Source organism: Eucyclogobius newberryi, unplaced genomic scaffold, assembly GCF_026437365.1.
Source record: "Eucyclogobius newberryi isolate DKJ021-1_F unplaced genomic scaffold, fEucNew1.0.hap1 SCAF_11, whole genome shotgun sequence".
NCBI lineage: Eukaryota > Metazoa > Chordata > Actinopteri > Gobiiformes > Gobiidae > Eucyclogobius > Eucyclogobius newberryi.
Genome location: NW_027315735.1, coordinates 32,709,404 through 32,733,783, shown reverse-complemented (window position 1 = coordinate 32,733,783; position 24,380 = coordinate 32,709,404). Strand labels below are relative to the sequence as shown.

Genomic DNA, 24,380 nt, shown 5'->3' with positions numbered 1-24,380 from the left:
CGGATCAGGTCCCGGATCAGGTCCCGGATCAGGTCCCGGATCAGGTCCCGGATCGGGTCCAGGACTTCATCTGATAGTCTTTTCTGAGAGGGCTGGTGCCAGTTTAAGTGCTTCAGTGTGTGTCACTGTGCGGTTCATTCACATCACAGAGTTTACATTTATTTTAATGTCTGGGAGAATATTTTGATGATCTATAGTTATTTTGGTTATTAGAAATCATCTTAAAGGTTATTAATGTTAGGTCTAATGATCTGCCTTTTGTGAAATTGTAAATATTTGGTAAATTTTTCTTGTTGAATGGAGCTCACTGTAGGATTTTGTTAGATTTATTCAACTGAACATCATCTAAAGAGCAGTTTGACAGAGAACCATCAGTTTGTATGAATATTAATAAATAAATCATATGTTTTTTTAAGAGCTTTAACAACGTCACAATAGCTAAAAGACTTACAAGAGAAAACAGCTCTGTCTATTTGGGTAAAACTTGAAGCAAAATATGAAAATGCATCCGTATTTATTGTATTTTTGTTGTTGTTGTTGTTGTTTCACATGCTTGTAGGTCTGTTTATGGTGTGTATTTGATATTGTTTATGCTGTAATAAAGGCATTTAAATTTGATTAACTAACAGCCATTTTGGTCTTTGGGAATATTCAACATTTACTGTAGTTTGCTTGTATTTTTCTTTTACCCAAATAGCTGTTTTCTCTTGTAAAGAAGAAACACTTTTCTCCAATCGAGCACCTGTTCCAGAACCAGTTCATGTACCCGCTTTAACCCACGTGGCGTTTGTACCCGCGCGACGTTTGTACCCACGCAGCGCTGCTCATCCTTTTTGTTCTAGATAAATGACTCTATTCGTCCCTGGGGGGAAACCGGTTTGCAGCAGATTCACACGACCGGCTTCACTTAAATGTACGTTACATTTACACAAATAATGGTTTTCCTTCATCTTTAGCCTCCTCACATTTGTCTTTTGAGTTATTCCTGCACGTTCAAGTCATTCCTACATCGTCCCGCTGCACTTGAGCCTGAAAGATCCTCACACACGCTGTAGGAGAGTGTGTTTACTCCTCCGGCCTCTAAGTGGCGCTGTGAGCCGCTGCAGCCTTCCACCTGTACGAGGCGCGGCCAAACTGAGGATGGTTCTCTATCATGTGTTAGAGATTTGTATTTGTCGGCACGAGGGTTTTGTTTTGGAACAAATATCGAAATGTGATTTTTCTGAAGTATTGGTATTATTCGATTTGTGATACATTATTTAAAAAGTATTCTGTTCAGGGCGCACAGGTAGATAAAGGTTTAAGCTCTTCACTTCTGAAACACATGAAGGAAACACGCACATTCACTGGATCCGATTCTTTTATCAAGTCATTTTATTTTAGATTATAACGTGATTAATAAAGAGCACGTTGTGAAATAATGACCTAATGATCTTCGTGTGTGTGTTCAGGTCCGGATCTCAGCTAAAGTTACACCGGCCGGGATTTCAAAGACCACTCCTGCGTTTGAGACACTCGATCTGTTTGAGCGCGAGTGGAAAAACAGGACCGAACTGGGACTAAACGTGCCCCGAGTCGAGAATTAAACACATATATTTCCTTCAAACGGACTCACCGAGAGGACTTGGGGCCCAGTGCACCACCACGGCGGCCTGGTCCTCACAGGACAGATGAGAGAAGGACACGTCCATCACCTCGTGGATCACATGTTTACCCCCCGGATACAGCAGCGAGCAGTCTGCAGGTGCACACAGAGTACTCAGATACTACACACACCGTACATAGAGTTTGACATGCGAGTATCGGGACGAATCAGAATGGAAACACGACAAAGTAAAAGACATTTTCACTAACGTCAAATGTGAATGATCATAGTTTTAATAGTTCATCGTTCATAGTTTTAAGCCTTTAAAAGCCTGAAGACTTTTCTATTTTCAAAGGGAGTAAGTAAAATGTATTTAGTATGTGTGTAGATAAAGTGGAAACACTATAGTGAGGTCAAGTGTGTGTCCAGAAAAACCACCGACAATCATCAAAGTGTCAATTACAAACAATCTCCTTTAATGTAAAATAGTAAATGTCTCTAAACACTCACATTCTTCTCCATTGAGAGGTTTCATAATAAAACATGTCGAAAATTACAGAATTTTAAACACCACTTTGGGAACTTTTCAAGCTGAAATTCTAAACGTTCTAAAAGAAGAAGTGAGCGATATTGACAAAAATAATTTCCCGATAATGATATTATGTCGATCCGACTGAAAAGTGTAAAAACGTGTCTTTAGATGAGGTTTAAGGATCAGAAAAATGTGAAAAGTCTGTCAAATTCATCAAAAAAGTTTGAAAGTTTTGTTTTTAATCAGCTTTTTGTGTCGCATTTTCCCCTCGATATTCAAATGTTGAAAACAACATTCATAACATGATCTAAATTTTGATATATTTTACGCCGATTCAACAAAATAATCCGCCTTTTTTTCTTCTTTTTAAACATTTTTTTTCTTTCTTTTTAATCTTGGATCCGGTCGATTGGATTCACTTTCAGTTTTGCGGCTCGGCTCACTGGTGCGCGACATCTTTCACGTTTCTGCTCGTTTGACTTGGGACAAAGCGTTTCCCCTCCGGTGCCTCGGCGCCGCTGACCTTTTGACCAAAAACACCAACAATATGTGAACAAAACGATTCGACTTCAAAAAAATAATAAAGGAATCGGTGACTTTTTGTGGGCGGCGTGCGAGGAGGGCCGGCGTTTGAATGGGCACAATGAGAGATCACGGGGGGGGGGGGGGGGGGGGGGGGGGGGGGGGGGAAGTGGGCGCGGCTCAGACACGAGTGAGCGATTCGGGGGGCGTGACACAGACACGAGTGAGCGCTCCTGTGCGTTTGCAAAGACGGGTCAGGTTCATGTCAAACGGAGGGTCAAGAGCCCACAAAGGGCAGAGGCCAAAAGGGAAGTGGGCCGTCTGCGTTTAGAGAGCGAGGAGACGCGGTCCAGACTTTGAGAACCGTTATAAAACCGTCAAATGTGGTCAACAAAAAACACCTTCGTTTACGTCTAGTTGTTTTTATTGATACATTTTTGTTGGCTCAGAAAAGAGTTCAAAACGCAGTGTAAGTGTATTTAAAATGCATTTATGTAAATCTGAGCAGTGAGCCATGGCCCATCTTTGCAGAGTCACAGGAGCGCTCACTCGGATCTGAAATCCTCCCACAACGCAGTGACGCGAAACGGACTCTTTTCACCGCCTTTACACCAGGACTAAACCAGGACTAAACCAGGACTAAACCAGGACTAAACCAGGACTGAACCAGGACTAAACCAGGACTGAACCAGGACTGAACCAGGACTAAACCAGGACTAAACCAGGACTGAACCAGGACTGAACCAGGACTGAACCAGGACTGAACTAGGACTAAACCAGGACTGAACCAGGACTAAACCAGGACTGAACCAGGACTAAACCAGGACTGAACCAGGACTGAACCAGGACTGAACCAGGACTGAACCAGGACTAAACCAGGACTGAACCAGGACTAAACCAGGACTGAACCAGGACTGAACCAGGACTGAACCAGGACTGAACTAGGACTAAACCAGGACTGAACCAGGACTAAACCAGGACTGAACCAGGACTAAACCAGTCAAATGTCAAGACATTTTGATGTTAAATGGTGATGATTAATGGTTCATAATATCCCCGCTCCATCATCCCAGCCCCGCTCAGGCCCCGCTCAGGCCCCGCTCAGGCCCCGCTCAGGCCCCGCTTCAGCCCCGCTTTTGCCCTGGTTCAGGTTCAGGTTAGTCTATGGTCACGGTTCACGACACAAATCCAAATCCTGTTTCCTTCCTCTTTCTTTGTCTCCTTGTTTCCTTTCCTAGTTCCTCATCTTTTTGCCCTTTGTCCTCGTCCCTTTTGTCCGGAGTCACTCTCAAACGACCTTTGACCCTCCACACTCTTTTCACTTTCATTCTAAAACATTTAAAGAAATGTATTAAAAGGGTTAGGTTACGCTTAGGTTAAGCGTTGTATTAGTGCGTTTCCTGCATTTACACAATAATAAAACTTCAAACTCCATTTCGATATATTAAAGAATAGCTTCAAGTCATTTTCAACACAAAACTTAGTACTAGTACTTTTAGTTTGTCTTATTTACACAATATGGTTTTATATGAGTTTTGTAAAAGCCCAAGATCATTCTAAAACTCACTCGTCAAAAGTCTTGTTTCTTTGTTTTGTTGCAGAAAAAGCTAAAAAAAAAAAGATCCGTTGCTCCATTTTGACACAAACAACATTATGTTTTTAAGCGCTTTTATATGAGAAAATGAGACAGAAAGTACTCTCAAAATGACCCATGACAACGATAAAGAGGCTTCACTGCACTTCTAAAACAACATGAATCACCAGGAGTGAAGATTTTGAAAGGTGAAATAGGACAATAAACACAAATTAAACTGTTGTGCGCTCGTACGTTTCACCTTTTGGGAAGCGGGAGTTCCAAAAGGCAGTGCAACGATGACAAGTGAAATGAAAAAGTGCAAAATGTTTTTCTTATTTAAATTGATGTCAAAATCTCGCCTCGTTTCGTTCCCGCGGACACGATCTCATGTCCACGCCCACTAGCCATAAGTCACATCAATATTAACAATCTTCATCATTTTATTCCTCCTTCTTCTGTTATAAACCAGCTTGAATGACCAGCAGGGGGCAGGAGAGAGCGGTTCAGTTGTGAAACGTAAAATAAAACACTTAATCTACGTCTTTCTTGACTCGTACTCTCAGGAAGGAGTAAAAGTGGGACTCACTGTCAGTTTTGAAGGTAACAGGAAGTTTTCGAGGGCCATCGTAGCCGGACGACACCTGAAACACACAGAAAAAGACAAATTTCAGACTAAATTTAAGAATCTTAAAACCGGCTTAAAGTGACGTATGACAGGTTTTTACAATTTTCTAATTTTGACTTTATTTGGTGTATTTATACCTGTTGTACAAATACATCACAGTTTTACACCAATCGAGCAGGTATTTGTGGAGAAATCGTTGAAAAGTCTGTAGTTTGTGCATAATTTACACAAAGAAACAACTTTTTGGACTCACTGAACATAAATTCAACTAAATAAAGTCGCTCTCATCTAATTTTACTTGTTAAATAGATACAATTGTGACATTAGATGAGTAGTTTCCAAGAGTGATGTCATCAATTACAAACGGGAAGTGAAATTATAAACGCGCTATTCTGGGGTAACATGAATGTGTCTTAAGTGCATTTTGGTTCAATGAGTCGTCCGACCTGCAGGGGGCGCTTTAAGAAAACGACACTCGCAAAACCGTCCTTGTGGTCTGAAGAGCGTCGGACTTTTCTTACTTTTTCACTGAAGATGACGCCAAAAGATCGAATTCAAACATAAACGAACCTGGATAAACATGCGAGGTCAAAGTTCAGTCTGGTGCCAGTTATTGCAGATCTAATCGCAAACGCTCGTCGGACCAATCGTTTTACAAATGTTTCCTGGACTTGTTTTTAGTCCAGGAAACATCACGACATGAAGACCGGCGATGGGCGAAACAGCATGAATGTCAAAATGCAGAGTTTTAGCTTCAAGTCACCGAGAGATTCTGAGTTTCATCAGCGAGAGGCGAAAAACGAGCTCCTAAATGTGAAAGAGCCGCTAGAATCTAATAACTAAAGTAAATGTCAACCACTTTCGATATTTAATGACATCTGATGGAAGAAACTTGAGTAAACAGTTGTAGAAAACCAGATAAAAAACAGGAATGAGATGTTTTTGAGTCCGTTTGTCGAGGAAATTCATTGTTATGCAGCAGTTGAATTAAGGATGTCCAGATTATTAGGTTGAATCAATCATGATAATTTAAGTTGTAAAAATAATTGTAAAGACTAAACAATAATAAAAGTGTCAGTTTTTAATAACAGTTAAATTCTAGAAAAGGGACCATTTTCAAACTATATTAAAACTTTTTAGTTCAATTAAAAGAAGTTTGATGGTTTTTAGAAGCCAAATTAAGTTCTGCTCAGCCGTTCATCACAAACGTAAATCTAAATGTAAAGTGCTTTTTTATCTTGCTGTTTATGTGAAATTAATCATTCAGAAGGTTTGATTTGTTAAGAAAACAACTAAAACTGTAAAAACAATGACGAGCTCAAACTGCGACTGTCGCGACTGTCTTTGTCTGGCCCCGCCCCCTGCACGGCATGCCCCGCCCCCTGCACCGCATGCCCCGCCCCCTGCACCGCATGCCCCGCCCCCTGCACCTCGGGCCCATAATGATGATAATAATAATGGCTGCGGCGCTTCCCGTCTCCAGGTGGTTTCAGATAATAACCGTCATTTATCACTTGGGCAGGTCAGAGCCTCGGACTGAAGCGTGCGACAAAAGTGCAACTTTAGGCCAAACGATTCATTTCAGATTTATTTAAATGAGTCGACAAGTCAGACAGTTTTACCTGTTTTACTTCGAGGGTTTTTGTTGAAATCTGCATCTCGACAGAGACAAATAAAGTGTATTATTGATGAAAATCTGAAATTGATTATTCTTTTGTGACATTTTGATTAAAAAATTAAGTTTTGTTTTCAATAAAAGGGGGAATAAAAGCCACGAAAACCCCAAATTCTGAACGTTGAGATTCCAAAGTAAACCAGGTGTAAACTATTAAACCTGGTTTACAGGTGTAAATAGTCCAACAGCTGTTCTTCTTTGGTCCTGGTTTAGTCCTGGTTTAGTCCTGGTTTAGTCCTGGTTTAGACCTGGTTTAGTCCTGGTTTAGACCTGGTTTAGTCCTGGTTTAGACCTGGTTTGTACCTGGTTTAGTCCTGGTGTAGCCCTGGTTTAGTCCTGGATTAGACCTAAAGGTGACTGTGGCATGGATTTAAGATTTAGTCCCATTTTAGTTTAGTTTGGATTCAGTCGGGGTTCAGTCCAGTTTTAGTCCAGTTTGGGTCCACTTTGGGTCCAGTTTAGGTCCAGTTTGGGTCCGGTCTGGGTCCACTTTGGGTCCAGGTCGTCTGCTTTGCGTGTTGAGCTTTGTGTTAAAGGGTCTGGAGCCCGCTGAGGGCCCGAGCGGGGCCTGTTTGTAAACCTGTGTTTGTCTCACATCTGGGAGTGTTCAGATCTGTAATCAGCACTTCCTCCTCAGCTCCCCCTCCTCCAGCCCCTAATCCTGCCCCAAGCTGAACCAGGTCTAAACCAGGTCTAAACCAGGTCTAAACCAGGTCTAAACCAGGCCTGAACCAGGTCTAAACCAGGTCTAAACCAGGTCTAAACCAGGTCTAAACCAGGTCTAAACAACATCTAAACCAAGACTAAACAAAGATGAAAACCAAACTAAACCAGGACGAAACGATAAGACAAAACCAGGATTAAATCAGGTCTACAGTCGAGCCCCCTAATCCTGTCCCACAAAAGGCCCTGTCCCAGTCCAAACCAGGTGTAAACATGGTCTAAACAAAGACTAAAACACGGTCATTAGTAATCATACTCTCAGTTTTCTCATTGGGTCACACTCTGTGTTGCTCTTTTGCCCGATAACATTTCCTGTTTTAAACGTATAAACGATGAAACATTCGTTGCCCTATAACACTGTCACGTCACAAACAGTCCCTGTGACCTATGACCCCATGTGTGCCCCTCACTTATAATATGCTTTTAAAAAGAATAGTGACATAAACGGTCTCTTCCACGATCAGAGCTCAGCGGAAAAGTCTCTCTTGAAACTCGAGCTGTCGTAATTAGCGCTGATTAAAACGGGAAGTGATTCTGAGGAGATTCCCCTGAGGTTCAACCCGGCTCGCCAACCAACTCCAACAGACTCTAACAAACTCTAACAAACTCTAACAAACTCTAACCAACTCCAACAAACTCCAACAGACTCTAACAAACTCTAACAAACTCTAACAAACTCTAACCAACTCTAACAAACTCTAACAAACTCTAACAAACTCTAACCAACTCTAACAAACTCCAACAGACTCTAACAAACTCTAACAAACTCTAACAAACTCTAACCAACTCCAACAGACTCTAACAAACTCTAACAAACTCTAACAAACTCTAACAAACTCCAACAGACTCTAACAAACTCTAACCAACTCTAACAAACTCTAACAAACTCCAACAAACTCCAACAAACTCTAACCAACTCTAACCAACTCTAACAAACTCTAACAAACTCTAACCAACTCTAACAAACTCTAACAAACTCTAACCAACTCTAACCAACTCTAACAAACTCTAACAAACTCTAACAAACTCTAACAAACTCCAACAAACTCTAACCAACTCTAACCAACTCTAACAAACTCTAACAAACTCTAACCAACTCTAACCAACTCTAACAAACTCTAACCAACTCTAACCAACTCTAACAAACTCTAACCAACTCCAACAAACTCTAACAAACTCTAACAAACTCTAACAAACTCTAACAAACTCCAACAAACTCTAACAAACTCTAACAAACTCTAAACAACTCTAACCAACTCCAACAAACTCTAACAAACTCCAACAAACTCTAACAAACTCTAACAAACTCTAACAAACTCCAACAAACTCTAACAAACTCTAACCAACTCTAACAAACTCTAACCAACTCTAACCAACTCTAACCAACTCTAACCAACTCTAACCAACTCTAACAAACTCTAACAAACTCTCAAGATCAAGAAAAAGAGAAATCAAGTGTAAAATAAATGTCTAAATGTCTAAACTAGGACTAAACCAGGACTAAACCAGGACTGAAGCAGGACTAAACCAGGACTAAACCAGGACTAAACCAGGACTAAACCAGGTCTAAACCAGGACTAAACCAGGACTAAACCAGGACTAAACCAGGACTAAACCAGGACTAAACCAGGTCTAAACCAGGACTAAACCAGGACTAAACCAGGACTGAAGCAGGACTAAACCAGGACTAAACCAGGACTAAACCAGGACTAAACCAGGTCTAAACCAGGACTAAACCAGGACTAAACCAGGACTAAACCAGGACTGAACCAGGACTAAACCAGGACTAAACCAGGACTAAACCAGGACTGAAGCAGGACTAAACTAGAACCAGGCTAATTCAAGTTGAAAATCAAATCACCAGTGATGTGGCAACGTGGATTCGTGTCCCGTTTGCCAAATGTCTGTCCCACTCGCACACTCATGCTACAGCTGGTCCCGTGTAGTTAAAGAAAACCATATGTGCTGGATTAATACGATGTAGAGGTCTAAACTACAGCGTTTACATGATCAAACCAGATGTATCTTGTTGTTTTCTTACACAACATGACAAAAAACTATAGATCATAGATTAAAGCGACCCAAGCTGCTCATTGTTGATAAGAAATGACTAAATCTCAATCTCAGCTCAAATGCGATGATTTGCACAGGCCCAGAACAATTACAACTTACTTAATTGTGATTACGATCTGACTGAGATTAAGTTTGCAGCCCAAATTAAAAAAAAAAACTAAACCAGAACAAATCACAGATGCACAAATTTACACCGTTTTAAAATAAACTCAGAATGCCACAGACATCGGTCACAATCGGACTAAAATTGTTCAGGTTTTTTTTATATTTGAAAGTCTTTATTCTTCAAGTCGTGATCCGTGGAGCAGGAAGCTGTAACGAGGAGACTGTGCTGAACAAAAGTGCGTTTCCTCTCCCTCCGATTCGGCCCGGAGGAGGTAAAGCCGGTGGGCAGCGGACCAGGACTAACCCAGGACTAAACCAGGACTTTCCCATGGGTTTTCCCAGGAGTCGGGAGACAAAACTGCCGCTGCATCACTGAGCCACTAAGACCCCCGACCGCTGCGGGACAGAAGGGGCCCGCCGCCTGTTCAAAACCGGACCACAAATCAGAAAACGCTGGAGGAGTTCGGATCCGGCTAAAGAATGAGGCTTTTGTCGAGTTGCTTTTCTCGATGGGACAGAATATGTAACAGTAAGCAAAAGGTGCAAAGGTATTCAAATGTATTACGCAGAGTCGAACAATAATGTCAAACACACAACTCTCTCCTGGTGCACACAACTCTCTCCTGGAGCACACAACTCTCTCCTGAAACACACAACTCTCTCCTGGAGCACACAACTCTCTCCTGGAACACACAACTCTCTCCTGGTGCACACAACTCTCTCCTGGAGCACACAACTCTCTCCTGAAACACACAACTCTCTCCTGGAGCACACAACTCTCTCCTGGTGCACGCAACTCTCTCCTGGAGCACACAACTCTCTCCTGAAACACACAACTCTCTCCTGGTGCACACAACTCTCTCCTGGAGCACACAACTCTTTCCTGGAACACACAACTCTTTCCTGGAGCACACAACTCTCTCCTGGAGCACACAACTCTTCCCTGGAGCACACAACTCTCTCCTGGAGCACACAACTCTCTCCTGGAACACACAACTCTTTCCTGGAGCACACAACTCTTTCCTGGAGCACACAACTCTCTCCTGAAACACACAACTCTCTCCTGGAGCACACAACTCTCTCCTGGAACACACAACTCTTTCCTGGAGCACACAACTCTCTCCTGGAGCACACAACTCTCTCCTGGAACACACAACTCTCTCCTGGAGCACACAACTCTCTCCTGGTGCACACAACTCTCTCCTGGAGCACACAACTCTTTCCTGGAACACACAACTCTTTCCTGGAGCACACAACTCTCTCCTGGAACACACAACTCTTTCCTGGAGCACACAACTCTCTCCTGGAGCACACAACTCTCTCCTGGAGCACACAACTCTCTCCTGGAACACACAACTCTCTCCTGGAGCACACAACTCTCTCCTGGAACACACAACTCTCTCCTGAAACACACAACTCTCTCCTGGAACACACAACTCTCTCCTGGAGCACACAACTCTCTCCTGGAGCACAAAACTCTCTCCTGGAGCACACAACTCTCTCCTGGAGCACACAACTCTCTCCTGGAACACACAACTCTCTCCTGGAGCACACAACTCTCTCCTGGAACACACAACTCTCTCCTGAAACACAAAACTCTCTCCTGGAGCACACAACTCTCTCCTGAAACACACAACTCTCTCCTGGAGCACACAACTCTCTCCTGGAGCACACAACTCTCTCCTGGAGCACACAACTCTCTCCTGGAGCACAAAACTCTCTCCTGGAGCACACAACTCTCTCCTGGAGCACACAACTCTCTCCTGGAACACACAACTCTCTCCTGGAGCACACAACTCTCTCCTGGAACACACAACTCTCTCCTGAAACACACAACTCTCTCCTGAAACACACAACTCTCTCCTGGAGCACACAACTCTCTCCTGGAGCACACAACTCTCTCCTGGAACACACAACTCTCTCCTGGAGCACACAACTCTCTCCTGGAACACACAACTCTCTCCTGAAACACACAACTCTCTCCTGAAACACACAACTCTCTCCTGGAGCACACAACTCTCTCCTGGAGCACACAACTCTCTCCTGGAGCACACAACTCTCTCCTGGAACACACAACTCTCTCCTGGAGCACACAACTCTCTCCTGGAACACACAACTCTCTCCTGAAACACACAACTCTCTCCTGAAACACACAACTCTCTCCTGGAGCACACAACTCTCTCCTGGAGCACACAACTCTCTCCTGGAGCACACAACTCTCTCCTGGAACACACAACTCTCTCCTGGAGCACACAACTCTCTCCTGGAACACACAACTCTCTCCTGAAACACACAACTCTCTCCTGAAACACACAACTCTCTCCTGGAGCACACAACTCTCTCCTGGAGCACACAACTCTCTCCTGGAGCACACAACTCTCTCCTGGAGCACACAACTCTCTCCTGGAGCACAAAACTCTCTCCTGGAGCACACAACTCTCTCCTGGAGCACACAACTCTCTCCTGGAACACACAACTCTCTCCTGGAGCACACAACTCTCTCCTGGAACACACAACTCTCTCCTGAAACACACAACTCTCTCCTGAAACACACAACTCTCTCCTGGAGCACACAACTCTCTCCTGGAGCACACAACTCTCTCCTGGAACACACAACTCTCTCCTGGAGCACACAACTCTCTCCTGGAACACACAACTCTCTCCTGAAACACACAACTCTCTCCTGAAACACACAACTCTCTCCTGGAACACACAACTCTCTCCTGAAACACACAACTCTCTCCTGGAACACACAACTTCTACTTCTTTCTATAAAAGTTGTGTCTGAATTTTGTCGGTCAATTGTGACTTTTTCGACTGTAAGAACTCAAAACACGACTAAAACGTGAAAGAGCCGCACCAGTCGAATGACAAATGTAAAACTCGACACCTCTGCTGAATATTTAGATTGTGCCTGACATAGAAAAGCAGATAAACAACATAAAAAGAGGCTGTACCTGGTTTTTACCGTTTTGAAGCGTGAAAAACAGAACTAGTTAATTTTAAACTCTTTACAGCGCCACATGTGTCGCTCACTCACCTAAAGCATTCTCAGCATCCTAAACATTCACCACCAGGAGTTTATGAGCACTTTTCACAAGTCTCTGAGCCCGGCTAACGCTAACAAACATTAGCATTCAGACATTAGCATTCAGACATTAGCATTCAGACATTAGCATTCAGACATTAGCATTCAAACATTAGCATTCAAACATTAGCATACAAACGTTAGCATACAAACATTAGCATACAAACGTTAGCATACCAACAGCGCACTTCCTGCTTGAATAGATTTTACTTTATTACATGCGAATAAATTGGGTAAATGGACTACCGTATTTTCTGGACTATAAGTCGCACCTTTTTTTATAGTTTTGGCCGGGGTGCGACTTATACTTACATTTATACTTATATACTTATACTTTATACTCCCGAGCGACTTATATGTGATATTATTTGTTATTTTCATACTCCAGTGCGACTTATATATGTTTTTTTCTTCTCTATTATGCATTTTTTGGCTGGTGCGACTTATACTCCGGTGCGACTTATATATGTTTTTATCTTCTCTATTATGCATTTTTTGGCTGGTGCGACTTATACTCCGGTGCGACTTATAGTCCGGAAAATACGGTAGTTCCGTTTTCCACCCTTCAAAATGTTTCTGAGTCCAAGCGTTGGAGAAATTAACTGTTGTGTTGATTTGAAGTGTCCTTTATCTCCCCCTGCCGTTAGCAAACGAGCTAACGTTAGCTAAACTCTGCACAATCGAAGCGACAACAAAGAAAGTTTTGGAGTTAATTTGAGACGAAACAAAAGCTCCACAGACAAAAATTAGGCCGAAAAAAAAGTCAAACAATGGATCAGTCGTGCTGGACAAACATGTTGCCCGAGCGACGCAGCGCCCCCTGTCGGCCGACTGATCCACGCACAAGTCCACAGCCCCAATCGCATCGTCGCTAATGCTAACTTCACGTGTGAAACGATGGCCTCAGCTTTTCCACCGTCTGCTCCTCACAAAGATTCGCTCTCATGGAAAACTCATCATCGCTGAGCGGGCTGAGCGGGCTGAGCGGGCTGAGCGGGCTGGGCGGGGAACCGGCCCGAGAGGATTGCGGGATATGGATGAGGACGCAGGTGAAGACGGAGGAGATGCGTTCTGCAGATGTGCTCCTGAAGATGCATCGTTTAAACGCTAAAACAGACGAGCAGAGACGGAAGCTGCTCCTCTGAACGATCTGAAGAAACGACTCACTTTCCCGCCACAAACACGCCTCTGGCTTTGTTTAGTCCTTATTTTGGCCTAGTCCAAGTCCTTGTCTAAAGTCCTTGTCCACAGTCCTTGTCCAAAGTCCTTGTCCACAGTCCTTGTCCAAAGTCCTTGTCCAAAGTCCTTGTCCAAAGTCCTTGTCTAAAGTCCTTGTCCACAGTCCTTGTCTAAAGTCCTTGTCCAAAGTCCTTGTCTAAAGTCCTTGTCCACAGTCCTTGTCCAAAGTCCTTGTCCACAGTCCTTGTCCAAAGTCCTTGTCCACAGTCCTTGTCCAAAGTCCTTGTCTAAAGTCCTTGTCCACAGTCCTTGTCTAAAGTCCTTGTCCACAGTCCTTGTCCAAAGTCCTTGTCCACAGTCCTTGTCCAAAGTCCTTGTCCAAAGTCCTTGTCTAAAGTCCTTGTCCACAGTCCTTGTCTAAAGTCCTTGTCCAAAGTCCTTGTCTAAAGTCCTTGTCCAAAGTCCTTGTCCACAGTCCTTGTCTAAAGTCCTTGTCTAAAGTCCTTGTCCAAAGTCCTTGTCTAAAGTCCTTGTCCACAGTCCTTGTCCAAAGTCCTTGTCCACAGTCCTTGTCCAAAGTCCTTGTCTAAAGTCCTTGTCCAAAGTCCTTGTCCACAGTCCTTGTCTAAAGTCCTTGTCTAAAGTCCTTGTCCAAAGTCCTTGTCTAAAGTCCTTGTCCACAGTCCTTGTCCAAAGTCCTTGTCCACAGTCCTTGTCCAAAGTCCTTGTCCAAAGTCCTTGTCTAAAGTCCTTGTCCAAAGTCCTTGTCTAAAGTCCTTGTCCACAGTCCTTGTCCAAAGTCCTTGTCTAAAGTCCTTGTCCAAAGTCCTTGTCCACAGTCCTTGTCTAAAGTCCTTGTCTAAAGTCCTTGTCCAAAGTCCTTGTCTAAAGTCCTTGTCCACAGTCCTTGTCCAAAGTCCTTGTCCAAAGTCCTTGTCCAGAGTCCTTGTCCACAGTCCTTGTCCAAAGTCCTTGTCCAGAATACTTGTCCACAGTCCTTGTCCAAAGTCCTTGTCCAAAGTCCTTGTCCAAAGTCCTTGTCCAGAGTCCTTGTCCACAGTCCTTGTCCACAGTCCTTGTCCAAAGTCCTTGTCCAAAGTCCTTGTCCAGGCACTAGTAGAGTATTTGTTTTAAAGTCCCTGGTCCAGTCCTTTTTTAGTCCCTGGTCTTGTCTGGGTTAAGTCTGGTTTATTCCTAGTTAAATCCCAGTTTATTGCTCTTTAGTTCTGACTTTCTTCCGTTTTCCTCGGTCCTTCTCTTTGGACTTGATGGATTTAAGTTCAGTTGGGACTTTGTTGCTTCCATCATTTTAAGTTGTAATCTTTGCGTTGAGAGTTCAGATCCTTGCGTTCCCCGACCCCCCCAGACGCCTCCACGGCCCCACCTCCAGCGCCTCGTTTGAAGTCGGAGGAAGTGTTTGGGCCCCTGTTCGTGTTACACACAGGGAGGGCCGGGGAAAAGGCACAAACAGAACACACTCTGTGATCCAGCATGGCCGCCGCGCCTCCCGTTCCCCCGGTCCCTCGGCTCCTTCCACCTCGCCGCATTCTTCAGTGTCGAGTGCGTCAGACGAGATAAGCTCCGGTCTCCAGAGTAACCGCGAAGAGCTGAGAACGTGCCGCCGCCAATTCATTCAGACGCAGGTTTGTCAGTGACTCCAGAGACATTGTAAATATGTCCAAACGAATGTGGAAATATGGTGACGAGAGAAAAGTGCATCAAAGCAGACATACTTTGTTCTTTTTCGACATTTTGATTTAATAAAAGGTCTTTTCGTATGTGTTTCAGTGGCTGTATAATCCAGTTCACTTTTACGATGACCAAAAAAGGATTACCGTATTTTCTGGACTATAAGTCGCACTGGAGTATAAGTCGCAACAGCCAAAAAATGCATAATAGAGAAGAAAAAAGCATATATAAGTCGCACTGGAGTATGAAATGCAGTTGCAAGTGTGAAAATAACAAATGATATCACATATAAGTCACTCCGGAGTATAAGTATAAGTATATAGTATAAATAAAAGTTGCAACGTGGCCAAAACTATGAAGAAAGGTGCCATTTATAGTCCGGAAAGTACGGCACTTTAATAGTCGACTAGTCACAATTATTCGGACCCATTGTTGCAGCCCTCGTTTCATCACAACACACATTTGACTTTTAAACATAATTAAAGTATCTCTGTGACAGGTTCTCGTGTTTTTCTAATCTATGACGTAGTTTGGGAGGATCGCACCTGTGGTAAATAATAATAAATATCTATCATAGTTTTGCATCTGTCAAGTCCCAGTTTGTGGAGAAGAAATACATTTTAAAATGACAGGAAGTAGAGCTGAGGTCTAAGCATGAATCCCTCTGTGATGTCATCAACATGCGACGTGCAATTGAGAACACAGACAATTTAAGCTCAACTGAGACACTTTCTGTCAGTTTAAACGATCATTCAACAAAATAAAGGTGTTACTGTTTGTCAAATCACAACTGTTGTCTAATTTATATGGATTTTGGCCATTGTTTACAGTATGGTTGCTAGGTAACAGTTGTGGAATTGCCTCTACATATGTCATATGCACTCTTACACACTTATATTCTAGCTCTATCACTAAATACTTCAAATCACCATGAGCTGTTTCCCCTGTGTTTTCCAGGCCACAGTTTGCAGAGTGTTTTATCAGCGCGTTTCCGAGGACAGAAGTGTGAACAGGAAGTTCTGTCTGCGCTTTATAGACCCGCTTTAAATGACCACACTTCAAAAAGGTCCACAGAGGCCGGACCTGGTTTAGTCCTGGTTTAGTCCTGGTTTGGACCTGGTTTAGACCTGGTTTAGTCCTGGTTTAGACCTGGTTTAGTCCTGGTTTAGTCCTGGTTTAGTCTGGGTTCAAATTCTGGTTTGAAAGCTGGTTAAGTCACAATGCAGTACTCGGTTTAAGTCTTTGTTCAGTCCTGGTTTTAAGTTCTTGGTTTGTAGTCCGGGGTTGTAGTTTTCACTTTGTTTTGTAGTTTTCACTTTGTTTAGTAGTTTTCACACACAAAGAGGGCAGAATATGTCCAGACAGAGCAAAACAAAACTGTAAAAAGGCAGTAAAGGGCATCAAAAGAAGTCTAAAGAAGAAGTCTACATTAAGTCCCATTTGGTCCAAAGTACTTCATATTTGTCTGAATGTGATCCATGTTTCAAATTTCAGTCACAAGTAAATGAAATGTGAAAAGGGGAAAGTGCTTGACGCGGCGGCGATGACCTTTTGCTAAAGCACACATAACTGCAGCTCTGTTCAAACATCAGACACGAGCAGATTTGCATAAAGTGCAAACACCTGCAGCAATGACAGGAACGCACGCACACAAAACACGCTCTGATCTGAACCACAGACGGCACGGTTCAATTCTCCGTTTAGAACTCAAAAAACATGTTCTCAGAGGCATGGTTCTTGCATTAGTTCAGTCCCGTGTTCTCCCAGAGCTGCTGAGCCAGTGTAAAACATGCAAAAAACATATCATCTAAATCACAAATACTTAAGAGTGTGTTACTCTTGTTTTCATGGAGATTTGATTGTTTTGCCAGGAATAATCCACAGTATGGCATTAAACATACAGTATATTGCATTTGCTCAGTAATGTGTACTCAAGTAAAAGTAGCACATTGAAACATCTAGTGAAGTAAAGGTTTTGAAGTAGCTTTTATAAAATGCACTGTGAGCAAGCCAAAAAGTATTAAAAGTATTTCATACACAGTTTGAGAATGGTTGAAATGTGGGGATTTTTCAGAATTGATCTTTTGTCAACAAACTTAAGTTCCATGTCTTTTTCTAGTAAACTTTATGAATACATTTTAAGTTTACTCAAAGCGCTGGCTTTTTGCTTTCAGCCCGGTTAAAGTAAAAGGAGAGTAAAGTACAGATACTTCATTGTAGTGGCCTGTGGTTCAGAAATATTAGACTGAAATAAACAAAGAACTAGCTTCAGAACTACTTCAGAACTATGTATTTGGGCCTCAAAACTCCTGCCATGGACACAATAAACGGATATCTTTGAAGTATATTACTATATTACATCACAAAATAAATGGATGACACCAAATGAACCAATGACATGAAAAAAGTGGAGAAAATAACATTCACACTCGCTTTAAAAATGAGACAAATTTGGGGTTGGACATTTATGATGGACAATGTGTGATTTAAATGAACATCTTGTTTTGCATGCACGTCAGGTCAAATATTTGGTCTTTACAGAGCTTTTATTAATGTCACATCCCTTTTGTTTTATTATGACTTTACTATCATCATTATTATTATTATTATTATTTTATCATCATCATTATTATTTTATCATAATTATTATTTATCACCACTATTATTATTTTATTATAATCATTATTTTCTTTTTTTTTAAAAGATCATTATTATCATTGTTTTATCATCATTATTATCATTATCATTATTGTGATTATTATTGATTTTGATTATTATTATTATTATTGAGATTTTTATCATCATTTTCACACTGACACAATATTTAACACCTTTCTTAACTGACAATAGTATATTTTCTAGTCAAACTTAGTCGCTGGTGCTTAGTCGCTGGTGCTTAGTCGCTGGTGCTTAGTCGCTGGTGCTTAGTCGCTGGTGCTGGTGCTTAGTCGCTGGTGCTTAGTCGCTGATGCTTAGTCGCTGGTGCTTAGTCGCTGGTGCTTAGTCGCTGGTGCTTAGTCGCTGGTGCTTAGTCGCTGGTGCTTAGTCGCTGGTGCTTAGTCGCTGGTGCTGGTGCTTAGTCGCTGGTGCTTAGTCGCTGGTGCTTAGTCGCTGGTGCTTAGTCGCTGGTGCTTAGTCGCTGGTGCTGGTGCTTAGTCGCTGGTGCTTAGTCGCTGATGCTTAGTCGCTGGTGCTTAGTCGCTGGTGCTTAGTCGCTGGTGCTTAGTCGCTGGTGCTTAGTCGCTGGTGCTTAGTCGCTGGTGCTTAGTCGCTGGTGCTGAGTCGCTGGTGCTGAGTCGCTGGTGCCGGTGCTTAGTCGCTGGTGCTTAGTCGCTGGTGCTTAGTCGCTGGTGCTTAGTCGCTGGTGCTTAGTCGCTGGTGCTTAGTCGCTGGTGCTTAGTCGCTGGTGCATGTGCATGAGAAGTGGAGGAACCTCTGCCCGTCACTCGAACAGGAGCCATGAAAATCAAACGGGAACGAAAAATTCAAAACTTTGCCACAACCGTGCGACTTCGACCTCAGCCCGCACTAGACGACGCCCCGGCGTGAAGTCACGGCGTGCGATTTCGGCGAGCAGTGATGCGTGTCCGATCCACAATGGAAGAGTCAAACCGGCGATCATCCTCCTTCACCCATTCACAAAGATAAGCCCTTTAATCTGACCAAAGGATTGCCCCCAAAAAAAAAGATCTAAAAAGGAAATAGCTCATGAATTATTGTACCCAAATATATCCAAAACAGGTTATGGATTATTTTAAAAGAGCAGCTTGACTAAAAACATACAAAACTCCAAAACTGCATCTGAAAACTGGAGCGGTTTGTGGCTTGGTTGAGGCTAAAAACAAACAGCAAAGTTGCCACGACGCATAAAAGTGATTCGAGTTCTGAAGTGTTGTCGGTAAAAAAGCGGGCGACAAAAACGAATATCCCGATATCGATATTCGGACGATATTATGTCAATCCAACCGAAATGTGTCAAAGCAAATGTGAAATGTTTGTCAAATGAATCACAAAAGGGCAGAAATATCCCCGTACGCCCTTATCGGAGCGTTAAAAACAGTCTTATTTGTCTTTTGTAGCATTAATTTAATATAAAAGATCTACTCAACATTCAAATTTAGCAAATCTTCAAACCCACGTTCACAATATTGTCTAAATGTCTATATTTCCCACTTCCAGTTGTCAAAACACATTTCAAACTCGAAGCTCGATACTGGATGTGGATTTCAATGTGAAACAGAGAGAACTCTTGTCTTTATCACAATTATGACGAGTTAGAAGAAGTTTCTTGATGAGTGTCAAAACATCGTCACTTTTAATACTTTTGTCCAGAATTGTCCTTTTCCTGTGGAACCCAGACGACATTTGCAGTTATGATTATAAAATGGAGACGGTTCACGATGTGTCATGTCAGATTTAGTATCGATTCACGTCTATGTATTGTAGAAAAAGATTCAGTCGTAGAAGTCGTCTGGACTTCAAAAACACAGAGGAGCTTCGTGGATAACAACATGCAAAATTTAGACAATATTCTGAATGTTGAGAATATAATTTATAGTCAAAAAATAACAAAGATGCAACAAAAGGCGCTGATTAATAATATAAATGAAAAAAAGTTATCTTGTAAACGTCATTTGAACATGTTTTTGCACTTTTATGATTCATTTTACACAAATACACAGAGATATCCACGTCACCGACACAAACCGCAGCTCCAGATCTGTGGTTTCTGGGGTTGAAAGCTCAAAGTGTGTTTATTCTGAGAGGCCTTTCCCCTTTAAAAAGCTGCTGCGGGTGTGAAGTCTGGACTAAACCCCGTGAGCGGCCGAGTGCGGCGGCTTTAACACTTCAAAACGCCCCGGGACAAAAGACAGGAAGTGCTCGGCTACCTGCAGTCACACAAAGAGCCCCACATGAAAGAAACAAGAGCCATTCACACTGCATTCACCAGGAGAGGGGGAGGAGGAGGGGGGGTGAGAGAGGGGAGCGGGGTTTAGAGAGAGGGAGAGAGAGGCAGAAGGAGAGAGGGAGGAAAACAGGTGAGAGAGGGGAGAGGGGTTTAGAGAGGGAGGGGAGAGGGGGGTTAGAGAAGGAGAGAGGGAGGAGGAGGAGGAAGGGTGAGAGAGGGGAGGGGGGAGAGGGAGGGAGAGAGAGGCAGAAGGAGAGAGGGAGGAAAACAGGTGAGAGAGGGGAGAGGGGTTTAGAGAGAGGGAGAGAGAGGCAGAAGGAGAGAGGGAGGAAAACAGGTGAGAGAGGGGAGAGGGGTTTAGAGAGGGAGGGGAGAGGGGGGTTAGAGAAGGAGAGAGGGAGGAGGAGAAGGAGGGGTGAGAGAGGGGAGGGGGGAGAGGGAGGGAGAGAAGGAGAGAAAGACAGAAGGAGAGAGGGAGGAGGAAGGGTGAGAGAGGGGAGGGGGGAGAGGGAGGGAGAGAGAGGCAGAAGGAGAGAGGGAGGAAAACAGGTGAGAGAGGGGAGAGGGGTTTAGAGAGGGAGGGGAGAGGGGGGTTAGAGAAGGAGAGAGGGAGGAGGAGAAGGAGGGGTGAGAGAGGGGAGGGGGGAGAGGGAGGGAGAGAAGGAGAGAAAGACAGAAGGAGAGAGGGAGGAGGAAGGGTGAGAGAGGGGAGGGGGGAGAGGGAGGGAGAGAGAGGCAGAAGGAGAGAGGGAGGAAAACAGGTGAGAGAGGGGAGAGGGGTTTAGAGAGGGAGGGGAGAGGGGGGTTAGAGAAGGAGAGAGGGAGGAGGAGAAGGAGGGGTGAGAGAGAGGGAGGAGGGGGTTAGAGGGAGGGAGGAGGAGGGGTGAGAGAGGGGAGAGGGGTAGAGAAGGAGGGGAGAGGGGGGTTAGAGAAGGAGAGAGAGGCAGAAGGAGGAGGAGGGGTGAGGGAGGGAGAGAGAGCGAGGCAGAAGGAGAGAAGGGAGACAAAAGGAAAGAAGGGGAAGGGGCTTTAGAGCGCGGAGGAGAGGAGGGGGGTTAGAGAGGGAGAGAAAGAGATGGAGAGAGGCAGAAGGAGAGAAGGGGAAGGGGGTTTAGAGAGGGAGAGGACGAGAGAGGGAAGGGGAGAGAAACAGAAGAGAGGAAGGAAAAGGGAGAGGGAGGGCTGGTAGAGGGAGGGGGAGTAAGACAGAACGAGAGGGGGAAAGAAAGTGAAACAGAGGAAGGGAAAGAAAGAATGAGAGAAAAGGATTGAGGCAGAGAGTGATAGAGGAGGAAAGGGAGGAGGGTGAGGAGTGAAAAGTGAGGAGAAGAGAAGGAAAAGAAAGAGGAGAAGGGAGGGAGGGGGAGGAGATGAAGGAAGAGAGACGGAGAGGTAAGGGAAGTGAAAGACAAGAAGAGAGAGAGAGAGAGAGAGAGAGAGAGAGAGAGAGAGCAATATGAAGTGAAACATCTTGATTTTCAAACATTGTCCAGACGTTCTTCGACACTTGTTCCAGAATGTTCCATCTGTCAAAGTGCCACACGTTTTAAAAGTGCCGTAAAACTCTTTAAACAAATGGCCACGAAATATGAATCTTCAATAAAATCCCTGAAAACACCAAACAAAAACCACAAATCTCGTGAGTTGTTGCTCCGTCACCACAAAACAGTTCATTCAGTTTCAGTTTATTTGCTGCAAAACAAAAGGCTCAGAATGTCGCCCGTTTCCAACATGCCATTTTTATGTTATATTTCTTGCATTAGACAGTTTTATCTACTTAATATCGTCCTCCGTTTACAAGATTACAGTTCAATTTTAACTTTCAAAACCAATATTTCTGCTGTAAATGTTGTTTTTTTAACGCATTTCACCCAGATTGAGGTAAAAACACGCAGACCGACGGCTTCTATTCAGAATATTTATGAAAACGTTAAGACTGATATTGCTAAAAAGTCTTCATTATTTTATCGTTTTGTTAGTTGTGATTCATCGACGCTGCCGGTTTTGTGATAAATTGTCTTGTGGCATGTGGTTCAGAGTCTGTACAATTAATAATTTAGAAAAATGGTCAAAACTGATCACAGACTAGTCGATTTGTCTCAGTTTTTCCGTCTTATTGTTGCCGCTCAATAAAAGCAACATTAGTACATATAACTTCATCAGAAAAGCAAATAAGCAAATTCATATTCAACTTGTAATAAAGACTATTTTACCTCTTATTCCTTTCTGTTTGATGCAACATTTTGAGGACTTTTTCTACTCAAAAGATATAATATTGTGTTGAATTGTCTATAACATAATATATGGTTCTGCTGCTTTAACAATGAAAATAAGATAAGATAAGATATTCCTTTATTGTCCACACATGGGGAAATTTCGTTGTTGCAACGCAGGTAGATACAGAGGAAAAGGACAGATCACTTATAGGAAGTTTGAAAAACACTCTTAATAGAAGAACTCTTATAAACAAAAACTCTTATAAACAAAAACTCTTATAAACAAATACTCCTATAGACAGAACCTCTCATTTATCATACATATGACATTACACATGTAATGTAATATCATTTTTAAACCGTGAAGATCTAAAAATGTTCAGCTCGAACTAAATTAAAAATGTCTGTTGCGTCCCAGTGAGTCGCACAGGTGAAGGTGACGCGTGAAAACTCCAACTTTTGCGTCAAGTTTGAGGAAAAACGACGCTCCGATTTGACAACAAACACAAGAGAAACTACTACAAACGCGCTCAAAGTCTCCAAAAGCTGCACAATAACTCAAATAACCTGAAAACACTCACGAAGTTTTGGTAAGACTTTGATGCGGTCTGCGTGCGTCCCGCGGCGGTCTGCGTGCGTCCCGCGGGGAGAAAGAAGTGCGCAATTTGCGGCTCTTACCTTGAGTGCGCATCTGTCCGGGCTGTTGTTGTTGTTGTTGTTCTTCTTGTTTCCCGGAGTGGTATTCCCATGAGCGCAGAGGCAGAGCAGGAGAACGCCGCGGAGGAGACGCGAACACGACGCCATTCCTGCTCCTCCCGTCCCGTCCCGTCCCGTGCGTCGGTGCTTCTTCTGTTCGGCGGGGCTTCGCTCGGACCGCGGCGCGTCGGAGAGTCACTGTGGGCGGCCTGGAGTGAGCGGAGGAGGCGCTGATGTGTGGAGGAGGAGGAGGAGGAGGAGGAGGAGGAGGAGGAGGAGGAGAAGTGTGTTTGAGAGAGAGAGAGAGGGGGGGGGGGCTTTTATGGCTGTTCCCATTCACAAAAAGAAGCCCCTCGTGAAATAGAAAGTTGCGTGGGCCTTTAGGGGGGGGGCGTGGCACGTGATCACATTCTCTTCACTCCAGCCTCTGTCTCTGAAACTGAAGACAACAGAAATGTAAACTGTTTACACCAATGAGCTAGTTTTATTGGTCTGTTCATTCCATCTTTGTGCCGCGGATTGAGTTCAAACGCAGCATAGTTATCAGTCGTTTAAAAAGCTGAACTCAATGTGATTATTGATAAAAGACCGTATTTTGTAAGTTTCAAGAAACACAATCATCATAATTTTCATAGAAGTATAATGAAGTACAATTAAATGGAGCGTCTAACAATTTTACTCCATCTCACTAGAAAAATCCACTCACTAATATGTGAACTTTATTAAGAGAATTGGGTGATGTTTTGTTTTGTAAAGGGGGATTATCTGTGTGACTTTCAGCTGCTCTTCTCTGAGCTGTGACTCTGACCAGTTTCATTTGTCTTTACAAGAAAGTTATTCTTATTATTACATGTTCAGCTATGTTATTACCACATTATAAAGATTGCATACTATTTTTTTTTACTTGGATGAGGATCTCAGTCACACAGGAGGAGCTCGGAGTGGAGTCGCTGCTCTTCCAGCTGGATGCCTCCTGGGCGCCTCCCGGGGGAGGTGTTTTGGGCAAGTCCCACCGGGAAGAGGCCACGGAGAAGACCCAGGACAGGCTGGAGTGACGATGTCTCTCTGCTAGCCTGGGAATGGAGTTTGAGGAAGTGTCTGGGGTGGGGGAAGTCTGAGAGTCCCTGGGCCTCCCACGACTTGGATGGAGTTTGAAAAATGCTTTTCTGGAGATTATTCATGGAAAC

General features: G+C 43.5%; 1 protein-coding gene across 1 annotated transcript in view; it reads right to left on the bottom strand.

Annotated features, from left to right (window-relative positions):
- Positions 1 to 23,344, bottom strand: part of il17rd (interleukin 17 receptor D) — a 39,645-nt gene extending 16,301 nt beyond the window's left edge. Inside the window, exons 1-3 of the mRNA XM_072439963.1 lie at positions 23,176 to 23,344; positions 4,802 to 4,856; positions 1,616 to 1,738 (exon numbers count right to left, since the gene is read on the bottom strand). Of these exons, the coding sequence (XP_072296064.1) occupies positions 1,616 to 1,738; positions 4,802 to 4,856; positions 23,176 to 23,301 (304 nt within the window). The 5' untranslated portion in view covers positions 23,302 to 23,344. The remainder of the gene's footprint in view (positions 1 to 1,615; positions 1,739 to 4,801; positions 4,857 to 23,175) is intronic.
- Between the last annotated feature and the right edge of the window lie 1,036 nt (positions 23,345 to 24,380).